This window comes from Phallusia mammillata, chromosome 2 (genome assembly GCF_965637545.1).
Source record: "Phallusia mammillata chromosome 2, kaPhaMamm4.hap1.1, whole genome shotgun sequence".
In the NCBI taxonomy this organism is placed as follows: domain Eukaryota; kingdom Metazoa; phylum Chordata; class Ascidiacea; order Phlebobranchia; family Ascidiidae; genus Phallusia; species Phallusia mammillata.
The window spans coordinates 10,298,726-10,314,830 of record NC_137253.1 but is presented as its reverse complement, the minus strand read 5'-3'; the positions used below and the strand labels follow the sequence as shown (position 1 = coordinate 10,314,830).

Sequence of the window (16,105 nt, the reverse complement as noted above, 5' to 3'; positions counted from 1 at the left end):
TTTTAATTTACTAAAACAAAACATTAATTACCTGCATCATGTGTTTAGAACAGGGCTTCCCAAACTCGGGGTGGCCGGGGTAGCGTTAGAGCATATTCTCTGAAGTTAGCTTTTTCAACGTTGACAGCAATCAAAACAAAATACCGTTCCAGCTTAAGCAACCTAGAAACAGCTTTAAGACCAGCATTAACAAATATTGAGCCACGGCTGGACTTGCTTGGTAGCAGAAAGCAGTCGCACGAAATAAATGTTTGCTTTTTTGTTTTTATTTTACGCTCGAAATAAGCCTTTAATAAATACAAGAAGTGCATACTTTGCACTGTTCATATTAACTATAAAGGGTCGCAGAAAAATTGGGAAGATTAAAAGGGGTCGCGATTGAAAAAGTTTGGAAAGTCCTGGTTTAAGTGTAGCCTATGCCAAAACGGAATGCTAAGTGCTACATTTTGGTGTAGCTTATCGCAAAAGGAATGATGTCAGCTACCTATAAGGTGAACACAAGCGCTCAGTTCGCGGCTCGCTTTGTTCCGTCAAAAAACAGGAAATTCGATAGCGCTCAATTGGTTTGCATTGCAATAGATCAGGGGTGGGGAACCTACTTAGTACTGCGGGCCGCATGAATTGCACAACATTTTCGGGCGGGCCAAATATTTTTTTATTTTCAAATTCCGTGTAAAAATGCCCTAAGCACACAAGTGTTTTATATTTCAACGCTCCGGATTTTTTTATATTTCATCGCTCCAGATTTTTTTTCTTTGCTGTTACTTATTTGCAACAAACATGGAATTCAGGTTTATCACTTAATTCGACTAACATTTTTCCATTCTTCTGGAATACCCTAGCTCCGTTATACCGAATACATTTTATAGCTCTAAAATCAATTTAAAACTAACACCACATGGCAAATACTGCAAGGAGAGGTCGAGTGACTGTTACGTCACAAATAGAATCGAGTGACTGTTACGTCACAAATAGAATCGAGTGACTGTTACGTCACAAATACAGCAAGTGGTTGAATGTGTGGCAATTTTTGCACGTTTGGCGTCAAACGTGGAAGTGTCGAAGTCATTTCAAGTAAATATTTGTACATAAACATTTTATTGTTTTTTTTTATGTTAAGTTTTATGCTGTACTTTAACAAAATGTTGAGGCGGGCCACTTTAAAAAGGCAAGCGGGCCGCATGCGGCCCGCGGGCTGCAGGTTCCCCACCCCTGCAATAGATGATTAATTCTGATGTTTCCTGCTTTACTATACAACCATTGTGCTCGAAAAGGCTTCTGCAACCGCCGTATGTATTGGGTAAGACCACAAACCCGGTTAACACCTCTTATTACTTGTCATGATTAGTTTTATGCACATGGATTACAATTGTAAGGGATTTGGATTCGGGAATGTCTAATTTGAATCAGGGCCTATATTAACATTTGTAAAGTAATATCACGTTAGGTAATCTGACGTTTAAGCCTAATTTGGGACACAATTTCGGACACGCTTACAACTCTCCAAATACGAAATAACCCTTCATAGTGTGGTTTGTTTCAGGTCGCTGATCAACTAAGTTCAAAACACATTGATGTAATTTGAATCTCAAAACACGAAGATTTACGTTTTTGCCGAAAAACATTCCCGGGCAGTAATGAACTGTACTGCACAAGGCAGCAGAGTAACAAGACCTTGGTATACACAACACCATTGCTATCATTCACAGGGTGGTATTACAATCGATATAACGCTCCGTTTTCTAAACCGGGGTTCGCGGTCCCTTATTTTAGTTGCTAAAAGTTACCATGTTTCCCTAAACGAAATTTGTGCATAAAGACTAAAATGGCAGAAGGTTCGCGTGCAGGCAGAAGCACTGCAGTAAACGGGATGGTTTGTGTTGCCTGTGTTTAGCGAAGGATGAATTGTCTGATATTTCCGCCCATAGTGTTTAAAGGGCCCCGGCAGCGGCGATGTGACTTTTTCTACATTTTAGATATTTAGAATTGCCAAAAATCAGGGATTTCGAATCACTAATTTTTTTTGTCCTATGATTTGTCGTTTTCGAGATATTCAATCAAACAACGAGCTCTCGAGCGACACCTTGGTTTGATATGTAGCAGCGATTGTTACGTCACCTCGTACCAACTTCTAACAATGGCGTTGGTCAGCTGTTGTTTTTATTGCTTGTTTTAGCTTTGATGCGTACATTTTTCTATTGTTTACAACTGATAAAATTAACGTAGATACTTAGTTGACAGTTAAGCAATAAATAACAACTGTTTGCTTAAAAAGGTAGGTGAGAAAATCATGCGTTTGCTGCCATGAAATTAGTAAGTGCAACAGCAGTTAGCCAAGTTCAACGAATATTCTGAGTCGAATCTGCTTTGTATAAAAACATATCCTGGATTTGAATCTATATGTCTCAACGTGTATTAGAAGCAGCATGTTATCGATTTAAACGTCAATTAGGCAATCATGATGAGGGTAATTAACACCCGTCACGAGTAAGTTTTACTGTACTAACTACTAACATGCAACTAGCAACCTCTATGCGTTACAGGTATACTGCTTACTAAAATTTGTTGAATGGTGCTGGGGAAGACTTCAGAGTTACGTTGCCGGACTGACAGCCACTTGTCAACTATAAGTTGTGAAATCCCTTGTGATGTTGCTGCACAACAATACATGTGGTTGCATATGCTTTTCACCCAAGGTCCCAACTCTTTGCAATAGGCTTTGTTAGAAAGTGCTGTCAGTTCTTTTGGATTTCTGAATTGAAAACCATAAACACAAATATACTGGTGTATGCTCATCTTTTATTTCTATCATACTTGTAGCTACATGCCAAACATAATGTTTTGTTTCTGACGATTCTTCACTAATGTATTTAATGATTTGTGGATGCCTGTCAGTCACAAAGGCTTTAATAAACAATCCTTTGCTTGTGATGTTTTCAATGCATCCCAAGAATCCTTCTTTTTCCATATCATTGCTGTTTACCACTTCATTGCTCTAGAAAATATTATGAAATTACCATCTGAATACATTAACAAGGTTAATAGCAACAATTTTATTGTTGCAAAGATCCATCATTCATCATTGTGTATGTACCAAATTTAGCTGAGTGTCCAGGGAAATCTGCAGTTAATTTACTTCTGGTACACCATTTAAGAGGTAAAGAAGTTTTCCTTTACATACAATGTATTTTGGCTCATAGCTTAGATTGGGTGGTTCCCAAATGAAAATATATTGATATTATCACACCTTTTTTCACAACCACACTTTTTTGTTATTACCAAGTAAATGGCATGACAATAAACTAAATTAGTATGACATAATGGTAATATTAAAGACTATCATGTTAAATGAGATTATGTCAGAAAACAATTAATTAAAGCATACCATATGCTACTTTTCTTACAACTGCTCTCAATGCCATTTCTTGATGAAGAAGACTGTTCTAATGAATACATGGAACGGCATTTGGCTTTAACACCAGAATTTTTGCCATACTCCTGTCTGCTGCATTTTATTTGTGAAACATTCATCTGTGAAATGTAGGCTACAAAGAACACTGTATTTCGTTGGTCCCTTTTTTTCACGTTAACAAATTTAATCCAAGCTGACCGCAATCGCTTTATATTTGGAAAGCGAAAAAGTGTCAAATTGCTGGCCTTTTGATTTCCTCTTGAATTGCAACCATACAAAGAACACACTGCAGGCATTTTTGCACACTTGAGTATAAAAATGAAAACATTTAAACACCAAAATACCTAAACTGACTAACGTAATTGGCGCCGCAGAACCTTAACAACCACCGACTGCAAACAAGCTCCAAACCAAGTTGGTACGAGGTGACGTCACATGGCGTTTGAGCTCAGTGACAAAAATTTCCGCAAGGTGTCAGTGTTTTTAGATTTAAAACGTAAATATTTGACTAGTAACTTCGATTTTTGTGGTTTTAAATCTGAAATCGTGTTTATAAAAATACGACAAACAACATATTAAAAAATAATTTTCCGGTGCCGGGGCTCTTTAACACGCTTGCCTGGAAGGGCTCCGTCAGTAGCTTGAACCATGGCGGTAAACAGGATATTCAGAGCTTGGGTTGTTCGTGTAACAATAGATGATTAGGCTTGATATAATTCCATCGTGTTGTTTGGTTTAAACTCGAAAACCGCTGGGTGCATTAAACTACAAAACTGCTTGACGTATTCCAGTCGGTTATCTCAAACAATAATTTTCTTAGTGCTATAGCCTACCTCAATACAATTGCTATTAGATTTGTTAGTGTTTTTTACATCCAGCCAAATAAACTATTCGCCTGTTTTACTCTGTGTGGGATGGAACAAAATTTCCTTGAATTGAACTTGATTTGTTATGTAAATTTTTCTCACATTTTTTAGCCCAGAGCGCATTTACAAAATAACCAAAATTTTGAGATCATTTCATACCAACCATAACGTCTTCATTTTCTTTGATTGCATGCACTTGGTACCTATCAGGGTGAATCTTTTGAGAACTCTTGATTATATTAAGTTGACAATATCACAAAATATCGTGTTAGCTTTCCACAGATGTTGTGTGAATTCAACATGGTGACAAGAAAGCCATTGTGCGCGCATAATTCAGGTCTGCAACAGACAAACTCAACAAAATAAATATTTATTGAAAGTACTTTTGAGGATTTATATTTCATCAATTTTCGCCAACGTACCCGCTTAAACGGTAATATAATGAATGGAAGACAAGTCGATGGGATGTATATTTTGTTTGCCAGTAATTTGTTGCTGTAACTACATGTAGCATATCGTTCGTAAGGATTTTCAAAGCGTTGGTTCAAAACAATCCATTGCAAACCGACAAATGACTAAGCCAAGTGCATTCTCTATCCCCTCTGCTCTTGCGATACATTGTTAATGTGACATAAAGCATACAGATCCCAATACAGGGTCTTCATTACTGCCTTTGCTCGTAAACAGATTAGTCGGATCTCAATTTTGTTGGGTCTTAATCATTTAACATTTTAACAAGTAACTTCACGATGGATTTTAAAGCCTGGGGGCATTTCTTTTTTGTGCTGGTTCTCCTGAGAACAGGTCAAGGTAAGAATAAAATTAATTTATTTCATAAAACGTGTGATATTTATTTTACGTCGATTTCAGTTGATGGATTTTGTGGAGCTGCTCCACCTGACACCAGCGGTGGCGGACAAATTGTAATTGACGCCAATTGTAATTTTGCTTCAATATTAATCTCAAGTATGTTTCGTACGTCCATTTATCTGGCTAACGGCATTATTGCAGTTGGGAACCAATGCCAGGTAAACATTTGAAATTAAGTCATACGCATTTGTTTGTTAATTCACAACCACCTAAAATCCTGGTAAATTGATTCTGGAAATCATACCCTGTTCTATTATCATTCTTTCAACAATTTTAGTGTTTTACTAATTATATCACGGTATGGAAAATGTTTACTTTCCGGTCAAAATCAGTTGACAAACTTATAAGGAACAAGCATAGGCGGCGATTTTTTAGCATAAATTTTCTTTTGTGGGGTGGCAAAATTTGGTCAGGTTCCTTACGTGATCAAACCACGCCACGATACTCGTTAAGGTTAGTAGATGGCGTTTCGCGGATATTGGCAGGGTATAAACACGTATATTACTCTGTACGCAATCTTGCTTAACTTGGACGTAACAACTATGAAAGTCATGTCACAAATCGTCCATCTATATGTGTAGTTATGACGTCACAATGCGTTAGTTATGTGATCACAGCAGTGTACTGGTTAGTGGCGGGAAAAGTGTATCTCGTGCTGGGTAGCGTTATTTATCCGAAGTAGTGTGGTTGAAAAGGTAACATAACGCACAAAACGCAACGTAGCATGTGATACATAAACAGAGATCTGTAAATTAATTTTACAAGTTCAATTTTGCAAGACTATCGAATCGGCATTGCAGTTTCGACACGAAATTTGCGCACATGGTGGCGGCTGCAATTAAATTTTCCGTGCATGGAAATGAAACTCTGTGTAACAATATATTCTCCAACTGCTAATTAACATCCACAACACATAAAAACGTGAAATTTGCCATTGTTACGTCCTGTTCAGACTTGTTCTGGTGGAGCAAACTTGAAATCACTGAAGCGAGTAGCGCAAACGGGTTTCCCCATGCGTTGTTTAAAAACAAAAGAGATTTCGCGGAGCTTGCTTTGCACATGCTCGAAATATACCGACCATTAAAAAGAGCGCATGTAAATGAAAGAAGCCCATATCTGTAATGCACGAATATAAATACGGCCAGGCAATTTCTGGGGTGGCAGCAGCATTTTCTGGGGTAGCTTACAGCAACTAACTTTTTGCAACTTGTTTCTAGCGTCGCAAGATTGTGGGGAAACGTACACTGGAGATTTTACTAGAATTGAAAGAGGCCCACCGTTAACACCCGGCTTATTTTGCGTTTGGACGTTTGAGGCTGACGTTGGTTGTATTTTTCAGTTCAAGCTGGACATGATCTTGGCAGAGACAGACTATCTTTTCGTAAGGAATATCTTGCTTACAATTGTGTTACGATGGCCGATGGTTCCTATTTTGTTGTTGTCATACTACAATCTACAAACTTACCAACTAACACATAAGGATGACGTCACGAAAATAACAAATAGTAATGTAATTACCTCTAAAAATACCAAATGACGCTTTGAGAGTAATTCACCGGTTACGAACCACTGCGATAGACCGATGGATAGTTCGACGAGTTTCAGTAATTTAACTTTGTTATGTTTCACAATTTCATGTATTTATAAAACGGTCCTAGTTTCAGGTACCTTTAAGTTAATGGATGTAAATAGCTCTTGACTGTTTAGATAAACTGGGCTGAGGATGCTTTAGGTAAATCTGGGTCCCCTACAAGGTATGGAATCTATAACTCAGGGCTTACTTCTTCCACAACCTGGGTCCTTGGAGGTGACAAAGTGCGACTTATGTATGCTAGTGACGCTCAACCAGGGGCCGCTGACACTTTCTTTCAAGTTGTCGTGGAGAAAAGTAAGTGATATCTGACTGTTGTTTTGATATGTTTGCAACAAATGCAAATTCCTATCAAATACGTCTGCCGTCAAATTGCCACGATTTTATGTTGATGCTTGTGTAAAATATCTGGGACTGCGCAACGCTTATTGCCTGTTGTTGGTTTGCAGAATGTCCACCTCCTCCCCGTGCACAAATTGAATGTGGAGAAACAACGGTTATCAAGTAAGCAGAGTCTGAGTGTGTATTAAACAACGTTGTGCAGTTGTTTTGTCAATTTTAAACTTCAGAACAACGTTGTGCAATTGTTTTGCCAATTGCAAATACGGACCCTTGTACGGATCAAATACAAATACGGATCAAAATGTTGTCAGTTAAAACCACATCAGATTTTCTTGTTGTGCTTCCGTGCAACTAAGGCACCTAAATAATATTATGTGTCTATCTAAAAATTAAAAATTGTTACATATGTGACATCTAATCAATCTACCTTGTACAATATCAATGATTTGCTTCATAGCTTAAACGAAGAGAATTTTAAAAACCTCAACGCAGAAGAACTTGACATCTTGTACATCGCGCCGAGCGAGGATGTTAAGCCTGAAGATGTTGATCCGAGTTGTGTGACAAATATACAACGCCCATATTTTGTTTTCAACATTACTCAATGCGTCCCAGTAGCTTCGGTAAGTCGTGTTGGTTTAAACCTTTGAAACAAAAGATATGCCTTTTAAAAAAATATTTTAAAATGTTCACAAAAAAACTCTAAAAAAATTAAATTGGGTAAAACCATAAATCATTTTAAACATTCAATATTTTTTCGAAAACAAATTGATACTGTTAGTCTGTACATTTATTAGTGGCATGTTTTGCAGCAGCAATTTGGGACATTTAGCTTGCTAGTTTAATGCACCGTAGCCTAATTAACCTACATCTAGGAATCTGACGGTCTGATCAAACTAACGTACATCGTATGGAATCAAAAACGTCTTGATCCATCGGCTCCCGTTCAACGCTACAAGATCTACTGTCTCATCTTGACCTGTGTGTTTGATGCCAATGTTACAGTCAGCTCATCCGAAATCAATCCGGAAATAATGTAAATAGCACGAGATATCACGTTAGCTGAAATACAATTTTACCTACACTTCTAGGTTTCATGACAGGTGTAACTGCTAAGCACATTATTAAACGCATTGGCGGTCATAATTCAGTCTATCATGTTTTTATGCAGGAAAATCTGCTGCAATTGGGATAAAATACCTGTCATGCAACCTTCAACCTTACCTTCTGTTGTATTTGAAAATCTCTTGGCAAGTTTTCATAACTGAATAATGGCAACTTCTACGAATAGCATTTTGGTGACCAACGCTTTTAATCAGTAAGACTCGTTTTTCGTCCATTTCAGTGTGACAAAAAGCGCCGCCGTCGTCGCGAGATAACAACCGCTGGAAATAAACATCTCCTTTCTGCTGGCCCAATTATCATCTCCTCTCAACACACCAACTCCGAGCTCCAGAAGGAAAATGATGGGAAAAGGGTACAATACGTTGATATTGAGGAAATGCTACGATCCATTCAAGATTCGCACGACCAGGAAATGTATGCTTTCCTTGGAGTTGTGCTGGTCGTTCTGGTCTGTGGTGTCGTGTATCGTTTCGGTTTAAACTAGCGAAATAGTTCGAAGAACAAAACCTGATTGCAGTTTCCATGTCGGTAAAGAATGATCAAAAGCCTTTTATAGATAACATAGTAAATACTGTTTTCTAAAGACAACTTTTGCTATTGGTTGGTGGATTAATATCATAAGCCGTATACCTGCGTGTCCCCTTTCGCACTATTCGTTTGCTGTTCAAATGTTGACATTTGATTTGTTCTTCTTAAACTTTGTGAAACCTATATTCTTTCTCCAGCGTATAAACGGTAATAAACATGGGATTCTGTTGATCAAATTTGTCACTTCTAGCCCTCAGTGTTTGTTCCAAGCAAAGCGAACACTTGCTACAACAGTTTGAATAAACAAAGATCAGGGGTTCTTAACCTAGGGGGCGCCCTCCACCCCATAAGGGAGCGTAAAGGGTTTAGAAGGGGCGCAGCACAATCTGGATGCTAGGTATTTACTTGCAAGCAATTGCAAATGAACGTATTGTAATGATGTCGGCGCTGATTTCGAACTTATTTTTGGAAATTGAAGTAAACGCTTCATTTCTCTGAAATGTCTGGTTGTACTATATCCTGTAATGTATTTTTTTCGCAATATCGCATTGAAGATTGCCTTGACTACATCAACCATTTCTGGGCGACATATGCACATGTTTATAGAAGAATACGTCATATTTACAAAAAATACTGGCAACGTGGCTCTGTGCGCCCACACAGCCTTCTTTTTCGCACTTTATCAGTGTTGAAATGGCTTTTTCCAACGCTTGGAACTATGTATGTTGTTTCCGAAAAACAAGACAAACACCTGATTACAAAAAGCATCCTTTATTGATTTTATCAATGCTGATATTAATTTAGGGGGCAGTGAGATTGAATAAACATTGTCAAATGGGACATGACCGCAAATGTAAAGAACCCTGACATAGAGAGTAATACTTTCATTTTTCCTGCTGGAAAGTAACTATATAGCCTATACTTTAGGCTGTGGGCTGGTTGGTAGAAATGAGTTTAGTAAATATCATTAAACAAGCTGTAACGGACAGTAACGCTCCCCAATAGCAAGAACCTTTCCCGCCGTTGTAACCCGTGACCTATACGTTCATTGTGATGACATAACTGCCAACTTTATGTGCGTCCTGCTTTCTCGGTTTTTTTCTCTGCACGTGTAGCCCAGTCATTGTTTCAGCAGTATCTAAATCTGTGGTGTTGTATTAAACTTTGCTGAGGTGGATAATTTTATGTTATATAAGGTAAATTGTTTGGACTGTTTGTAATTGTGAAGTTTTGATTCTATTTGATTAAGGTGGTCAAAAATCCGTTTTAAATCACTGAAAATAAAGTGCATCTGAAACCGGCTATCTTATTCTGCCAGTCAAGAGACTGAAAGGTAGAATTAGCACACTGCTTGAATTCTACATCATTTAAAACGGTTTTGCTTTGCTGTGGCGATAGTCTCGAGAGAAATGTCTATTAAGGGGGAAAACATTCCCAGCACGTCACAGGAGTTGTTTGAAGTGATTGATACAGTAAGACATGAACAAACCAACGACGGCGCCCCGTCCGTTAAAGGCTCGGTGCGAAGTGTCAAAAGTACTGCCAGTGCGCGTGCTCGCCGAGAAGCCGAAGCTGCAGCTTTGAAACTTGGGCAACTAAAACGGCGATGCGCCATTAGATCCAAAGTGTTGGACTTGGAAATGGAACTCGAGCTTGATAAAGCCCAAGAGGAATTAGAGTTAGCTGAGTTTGCTGCTGAAACGGAGAGCGAGTTCGATTCGTGTGAGTCTTCACATGGATGGGATGTTACGCCAATCAAAAGACCGAATCCTGTACCTCTATTGCAACACGCAAAGGTTTCTACAAAGGCGTTAACGCATACCCAAAATGAACAGCCATCGAAAGCTATTTCAGATCGAACAACAAATGTGAACTCGACAGACAAACCACTTGCACCAGCCAAGTCACAGGTTTCTGTCGGGCCTTCTCGAGTCCTCCCAGCGAAGGCAGAGGGATTCGGTCCTGTGGTTGCCACCTGCGCAGAAGCCACTGGGGCCGGCACATTTGAAAATGAGCATCAAAATGCAACAATAAAACCTTACCCTCATGGTCCACCGGCGACTACTGAGAATTGGTATGTAATTGCAGAAACTATAAAACAAGGTTTCAATTTACCGAAACTGTCATTGATGAAGTACGACGGCAATCCTATTAACTATCACAAGTTTTTGAACGACTTTGACCGGCAGATAAACAAGGCGTATTTATCTGATGCTGAGAAGCTGGGATATCTCTGTGAATTTTGCACTGAAAATGCCCTGACCAACATTTTGGAATGCAAAAGCATGCCTCCCGAATTAGGATACAGGGAGGCATTGGATATACTCCACAGGAGACATGGGAGATTAGACCTTGTAGTAAGAGCGCATATGGACAGATTGACGCAACGCCCACAATTAAAGGATAGCGACTTCCAGGGCTTGCAACAGTTTCGTGCACAAGCTGCAAGTTATTCAGTCAATGGGACTGTAAATACACGCTCGATCTGCCTCAAAATGTTGAGGCCGTTGTGCAGCGCTTGCCGCAGAGGGCAATTAGACGGTTCATCACTAAGTCATCCGAACTTCGTTTACGAAATCAACCAGTAACCTTTCAAGCTTTGTTGGATCATTTGGAAATGTTGGTAGAGGATACACTCTCGCCAATGATGAGGTTTATTTCCGACGAGGAACGTAAGTCAAAAAGCCAAGTTACCAATAAAGGCAAGTTCCCGGGTCGAGTCGCAGCTACATACTCGACAGTGTCGGGTGAAGACTCATTTGTGAATCAGGATCTACCGGGACGGACCCTTACATGCCCCCAATGTGGGTCGTCACATTGTTTGTGGAAATGTGAGGCCTTTGAGCCAACCGGTAAAGGAACGCCATGCCCTAGTGCGGCGTAACAAACTGTGTTTTAACTGTTTTCGTCCCGAGCATTGTGCGGGCGAATGTACATCCAATTATGTGTGTCGTGTAGACGGTTGTGGGAAAAGGCACCACACGCTACTGCATTGGGATCAACCTTCTGGCCCATCCGGGCAATCTTCTAGCGCTTTAGCGGGAGTTGACGGATCCGCCCTGCCTGGAATATCCGCTGCTACTCTGCGAACTCACTCTGTGCGACTTAAGGTCGTGCCAGTTACCGTCTTGGATAAAGATTGTAAACCCCATTTCACACATGCCTTTCTTGACGACGGGTCAGACACGTCATTGTGCTCTGCAGCATTGGCAAAGAAACTGGGACTAAGCGGTGTTGAAGACAACTTGACAATTACTACCGTAAACGGAACGCAGACATTGCGCAGACGAAAAGTTTCGCTATCCGTACAAGGCCTGAACGATGGCGCATGTTTTTTGTTGAAGGATGTTAGGGTCGTTCCCAAGTTACCCAACCTACAAGGCAGCATTCCTACTGTGGACGATATAAAGCGGTATCCGCACATTCGGGATCTCAAGTTCTCTACAATAAACTGTCCGAATGTTGACTTGCTCGTCGCAGCCGATGTTTACGAGGCTCACGAGCAACATGAGGCTGTACGTGGAACTCGTGGCGATCCCATTGCTATTCGCACTGGTTTGGGTTGGTGTTTGTTTGGCCCAGGGAAAAAGCAGGACACTGAGAACGCGAACGTAAATCACATACACGCTGACACAAAGCTACATTATCAATTGGAGCAATTATACAGTACTGAGTTTCAGGATAAACGTTCGAGTGACCTAGGACTTTCACTTAATGACAAACGAGCTCTTTCAATCATGAAAAACAGTGTCATTAAAGTGAATGGACATTACCAGATAGCCTTGCCTTGGAAATCGCCTGAACCCATTCTGCCCTACAACAGGAGCTTGGCAGAACGACGCTTGTCACACTTAAAGCGCCGCCTCGACAAGGATAAGGAATTGCTTGAAAGGTACACAGAAAAGATGCAAGATTACTTGAAACAGGGATTTGCTCGAAAGATTCCCCCAGATAGTTTGCCATGTACAAAGCAAACATGGTACATTCCACATCACGCGACGGGTGGCAAATTCCGAATCGTTTTTGATTGCGCCGCTTCCTACAAACGAACTTCCTTGAACGACAAGTTGCTGCAAGGGCCTGACCTTACCAACAGCCTTGTCGGAGTGCTATTACGCTTTCGCCAAGAAATGATCGCCTTTGCCGCTGACATAAAAGGCATGTTTCACCAGGTGAGGGTTTTGCCCGAGGACTGTGATTCGCTTCGATTTCTGTGGTGGCCCAACGGGGACACAAGCCTGCCGCCAGTGGACTATCAAATGTTGGTACATTTGTTTGGTGCCACATCATCGCCTAGTTGCGCGAGCTTCGCGCTGCGTAAGGCTGCGCTCGACCAGAACGACATGTTTTCGCATGATACTATTGAGACCATTTTGAAATTTTTTTATGTCGACGACTGCCTCAAATCAGCGTCGTCAGTTACGCAAGCCACTGCGCTAATCAGGGACATAACCGAGGTTTTGCGTGAGGGCGGATTTCACCTGACGAAATTTCTTAGCAACTCGACAGCCGTCCTCGAGTCTGTTAACGAACCAGACCGCTCAAGTGCAGTGCTGAACTTGGATTTGTCGGACTTACCCAGTGAAAAAACATTGGGAATTCAGTGGAACATGGCCAATGACAGCTTTGGGGTTCGAGTGAATATAAAACAAAAGCCGCATTCCCGTCGCGGAATGCTCTCAGTGATCAGTCAGGTCTACGACCCACTTGGATTTATCCAACCCTTTATGCTTCCTATGAAACGGCTAATGCAGTCTCTTTGCAACCAGCAGCTTGATTGGGACGATCCACTGCCCGAAAGTGCGGTTGAGCACTGGAATCTTTGGTTGGACCACGTACCTTTATTAAAAAACGTTTCTATACCGCGTTGCTACAAACCTCCCAATGCAGTCATCGTTTCAACACAGCTGCACTGCTTTGGCGATGCCTGCGAGACCGGGTTCGGTGCGGTGTGTTATCTTCGCTTTGTTGACTCAAACGGGAATATTCACTGTTCACTGGTGCTTGGAAAATCTCGTGTGACCCCTTTAAAACCTGTCACAATACCGCGACTGGAACTCGTCGCTGCTGTAACTACAGTTAAATTAGGGACAATGGTTGTTCAAGAATTGGACTATGACGTAGACAATGTGTTGTTTTGGTCTGACTCGACAACTGTGCTACACTACATACACAATACTGCTCGCCGTTTTCAGACCTTTGTTGCGAATCGCCTCGCTATAATTCATGAGCATTCGCGGCCATCACAATGGCGACATGTTGGAAGCAAAGATAACCCTGCTGACATTGCTTCGCGTGGACTAATGCCCAACGAATTTGTTAAAGCCAGACATTGGTTCAGGGGACCAGATTTTTTATGGAACTGTCAGGATTCCTGGCCTGATCAGCCGGCCATATTTTCTGTAGCTGATACAGACCTCGAAATAAAATCACATACTATATGCACTACAAAGGTGACTGCCAATGACACGCCACTGCAACAGCTGTTGCAGCGTTTTTCTTCGTGGGATAAACTGCAAAAGTCTATCGCTTGGTTGAGCCGATTTAAGGATTGTGTGCTTTGGAAATACGACAAGAATAGGTCTGCGGATGCGCCAAGTTTTAACCCGGTAGGACTGACTGTACAAGAGTTGGAAAATGCGTCAAAATATATTGTGCAGTTGGTACAACAAGAAGCGTTTCCCTCTGACCTTGCCTGCCTGCCGGACTGTAAAAGCTTTGAAGAGGCAATGCAGCATTGTTGCTCAACGAAATATCGTTCGTCGTTGTGCAAGCTGCGCCCCTGTCTTGTCAACGGTATTATTTGCGTTGGAGGAAGACTGCGGAGGTCAGATGTATTTGAGCAACAAAAACACCACATTATTTTGCCATACCGTCACCACGTGACGGACTTAATTATCAACCACTACCATCACACTGAAGGTCATTGTGGAACGTTACACGTGCTCGCGTCTGTGCGCGAGAAGTATTGGATAGTTAAAGGGCACTCAGCTGTGCGGCGTGTGGTTCGCCGATGCAAAGGTTGTAAACTACGCCACGCCAAGGCCGGATCACAGATCATGGGTGCTTTACCTAAGGAACGAATTACTCCTGGTAACCCACCATTCACCAGTGTGGGAGTTGATTACATGGGACCTTTTCTGGTAAAGATAGGAAGGAGTCAAGTCAAACGTTATGGTTGTGTATTCACCTGCATGTGTACCAGGGCTGTACACATTGAGGTGGCTCATTCGCTGGACACCTCTTCTTTCATTAATGCGTTTCGCAGGTTCTCCAGCAGAAGAGGATCTGCTTCTGATGTTTTTAGTGACAACGGCACCAATTTCGTAGGTGCCGAACGTGAACTTCGTGAAGGCATGGCAAAATGGAATCAAACTGCTATTCATAGCCATCTGCGTCAAAGAGGGACAAACTGGCACTTTAATCCCCCGATTGCAAGCCACCAAGGTGGTGTCTGGGAGCGCGTCGTCCGCTCTATTCGCCGAATTTTACAAGCAATCGTTGGCAATGCTTCGCTTACCGACGAGTCGTTGTGTACGTTGCTCGCAGAAGTTGAGCGCATTCTCAACAACCAACCGATAGCTGCCCTTAGTGATGATGTTCGGGATCTGCGAGCACTGACTCCCAACATGTTAATGATAGGAAAATTGGACTGTTCTCTTCCTCCGGACAAGTTCGCGACTGCCGACGGCTACCGGAGATCGTGGCGTACAGTCCAGTGGCTGGCAGATACGTTTTGGAAGAGGTGGCTTCGCGACTACCTGCCAATACTTCAGCTGCGCCAGAAATGGGTACGTCCAACTAAAAACTTTGGGGTTGGTGACCTGGTTTTGGTCGTGGACGAAATGAATCCGCGGGGTGCCTGGCCAAAGGGCATTGTCGAAGAGGTGTACCCTGATGGTGAAGGAGCTGTCAGAAGTGTTCGCGTTCGCACTGCGAGGGCTGTATATACGCGCGATATTCGCAAGTTGTGCTTACTTGAGGCAGCGTAACTTTGTTGTGTTTCGTTTCTGTCCTTACGTCGTTTTGTGTAAATAACTTCGTTTCCACGTTCGTTATTTAGGGGCCGGTATGTAACGCTCCCCAATAGCAAGAACCTTTCCCGCCGTTGTAACCCGTGACCTATACGTTCATTGTGACGACATAACTGCCAACTTTATGTGCGTCCTGCTTTCTCGGTTTTTTGTCTCTGCACGTGTAGCCCAGTCATTGTTTCAGCAGTATCTAAATCTGTGGTGTTGTATCAAACTTTGCTGAGGTGGATAATTTTATGTTATATAAGGTAAATTGTTTGGACTGTTTGTAATTGTGAAGTTTTGATTCTATTTGATTAAGGTGGTCAAAAATCCGTTTTAAATCACTGAAAATAAA

At 41.5% G+C, this 16,105-nt stretch overlaps 1 protein-coding gene and 1 long non-coding RNA gene across 2 annotated transcripts; one reads left to right on the top strand and one right to left on the bottom strand.

Annotated features, from left to right (window-relative positions):
- Positions 1 to 2,782: 2,782 nt before the first annotated feature.
- LOC145213901 (uncharacterized) lies at positions 2,783 to 3,774 on the bottom strand. Its single transcript, XR_013856913.1, has 2 exons — positions 3,386 to 3,774; positions 2,783 to 2,995 (listed from the first exon to the last, which is right to left on the bottom strand). It is a non-coding gene; the product is annotated as an uncharacterized LOC145213901 (long non-coding RNA).
- A 6,369-nt stretch (positions 3,775 to 10,143) lies between these two features.
- On the top strand, positions 10,144 to 15,726 carry LOC145212949 (uncharacterized). Its single transcript, XM_080081195.1, has 3 exons — positions 10,144 to 11,202; positions 11,250 to 11,406; positions 11,693 to 15,726. The coding sequence occupies exons 1-3, from the start codon at positions 10,144 to 10,146 to the stop codon at positions 15,724 to 15,726; spliced, it is 5,250 nt and encodes a 1,749-aa protein (XP_079937321.1).
- The last annotated feature ends 379 nt before the right edge of the window (positions 15,727 to 16,105 follow it).

Excerpts from the sequence above, each read along its gene's own strand:
- LOC145212949 (XM_080081195.1), top strand. The coding sequence starts at position 10,144 with ATGTCTATTAAGGGGGAAAACATTCCCAGCACGTCACAGGAGTTGTTT. Across the intron at positions 11,203-11,249 it reads GTTATTCAGTCAATGGGACT|CGCTTGCCGCAGAGGGCAAT; the intron begins GTAAATACACGC and ends GCCGTTGTGCAG. Across the intron at positions 11,407-11,692 it reads GTTTATTTCCGACGAGGAAC|ACGGTTGTGGGAAAAGGCAC; the intron begins GTAAGTCAAAAA and ends TGTGTCGTGTAG.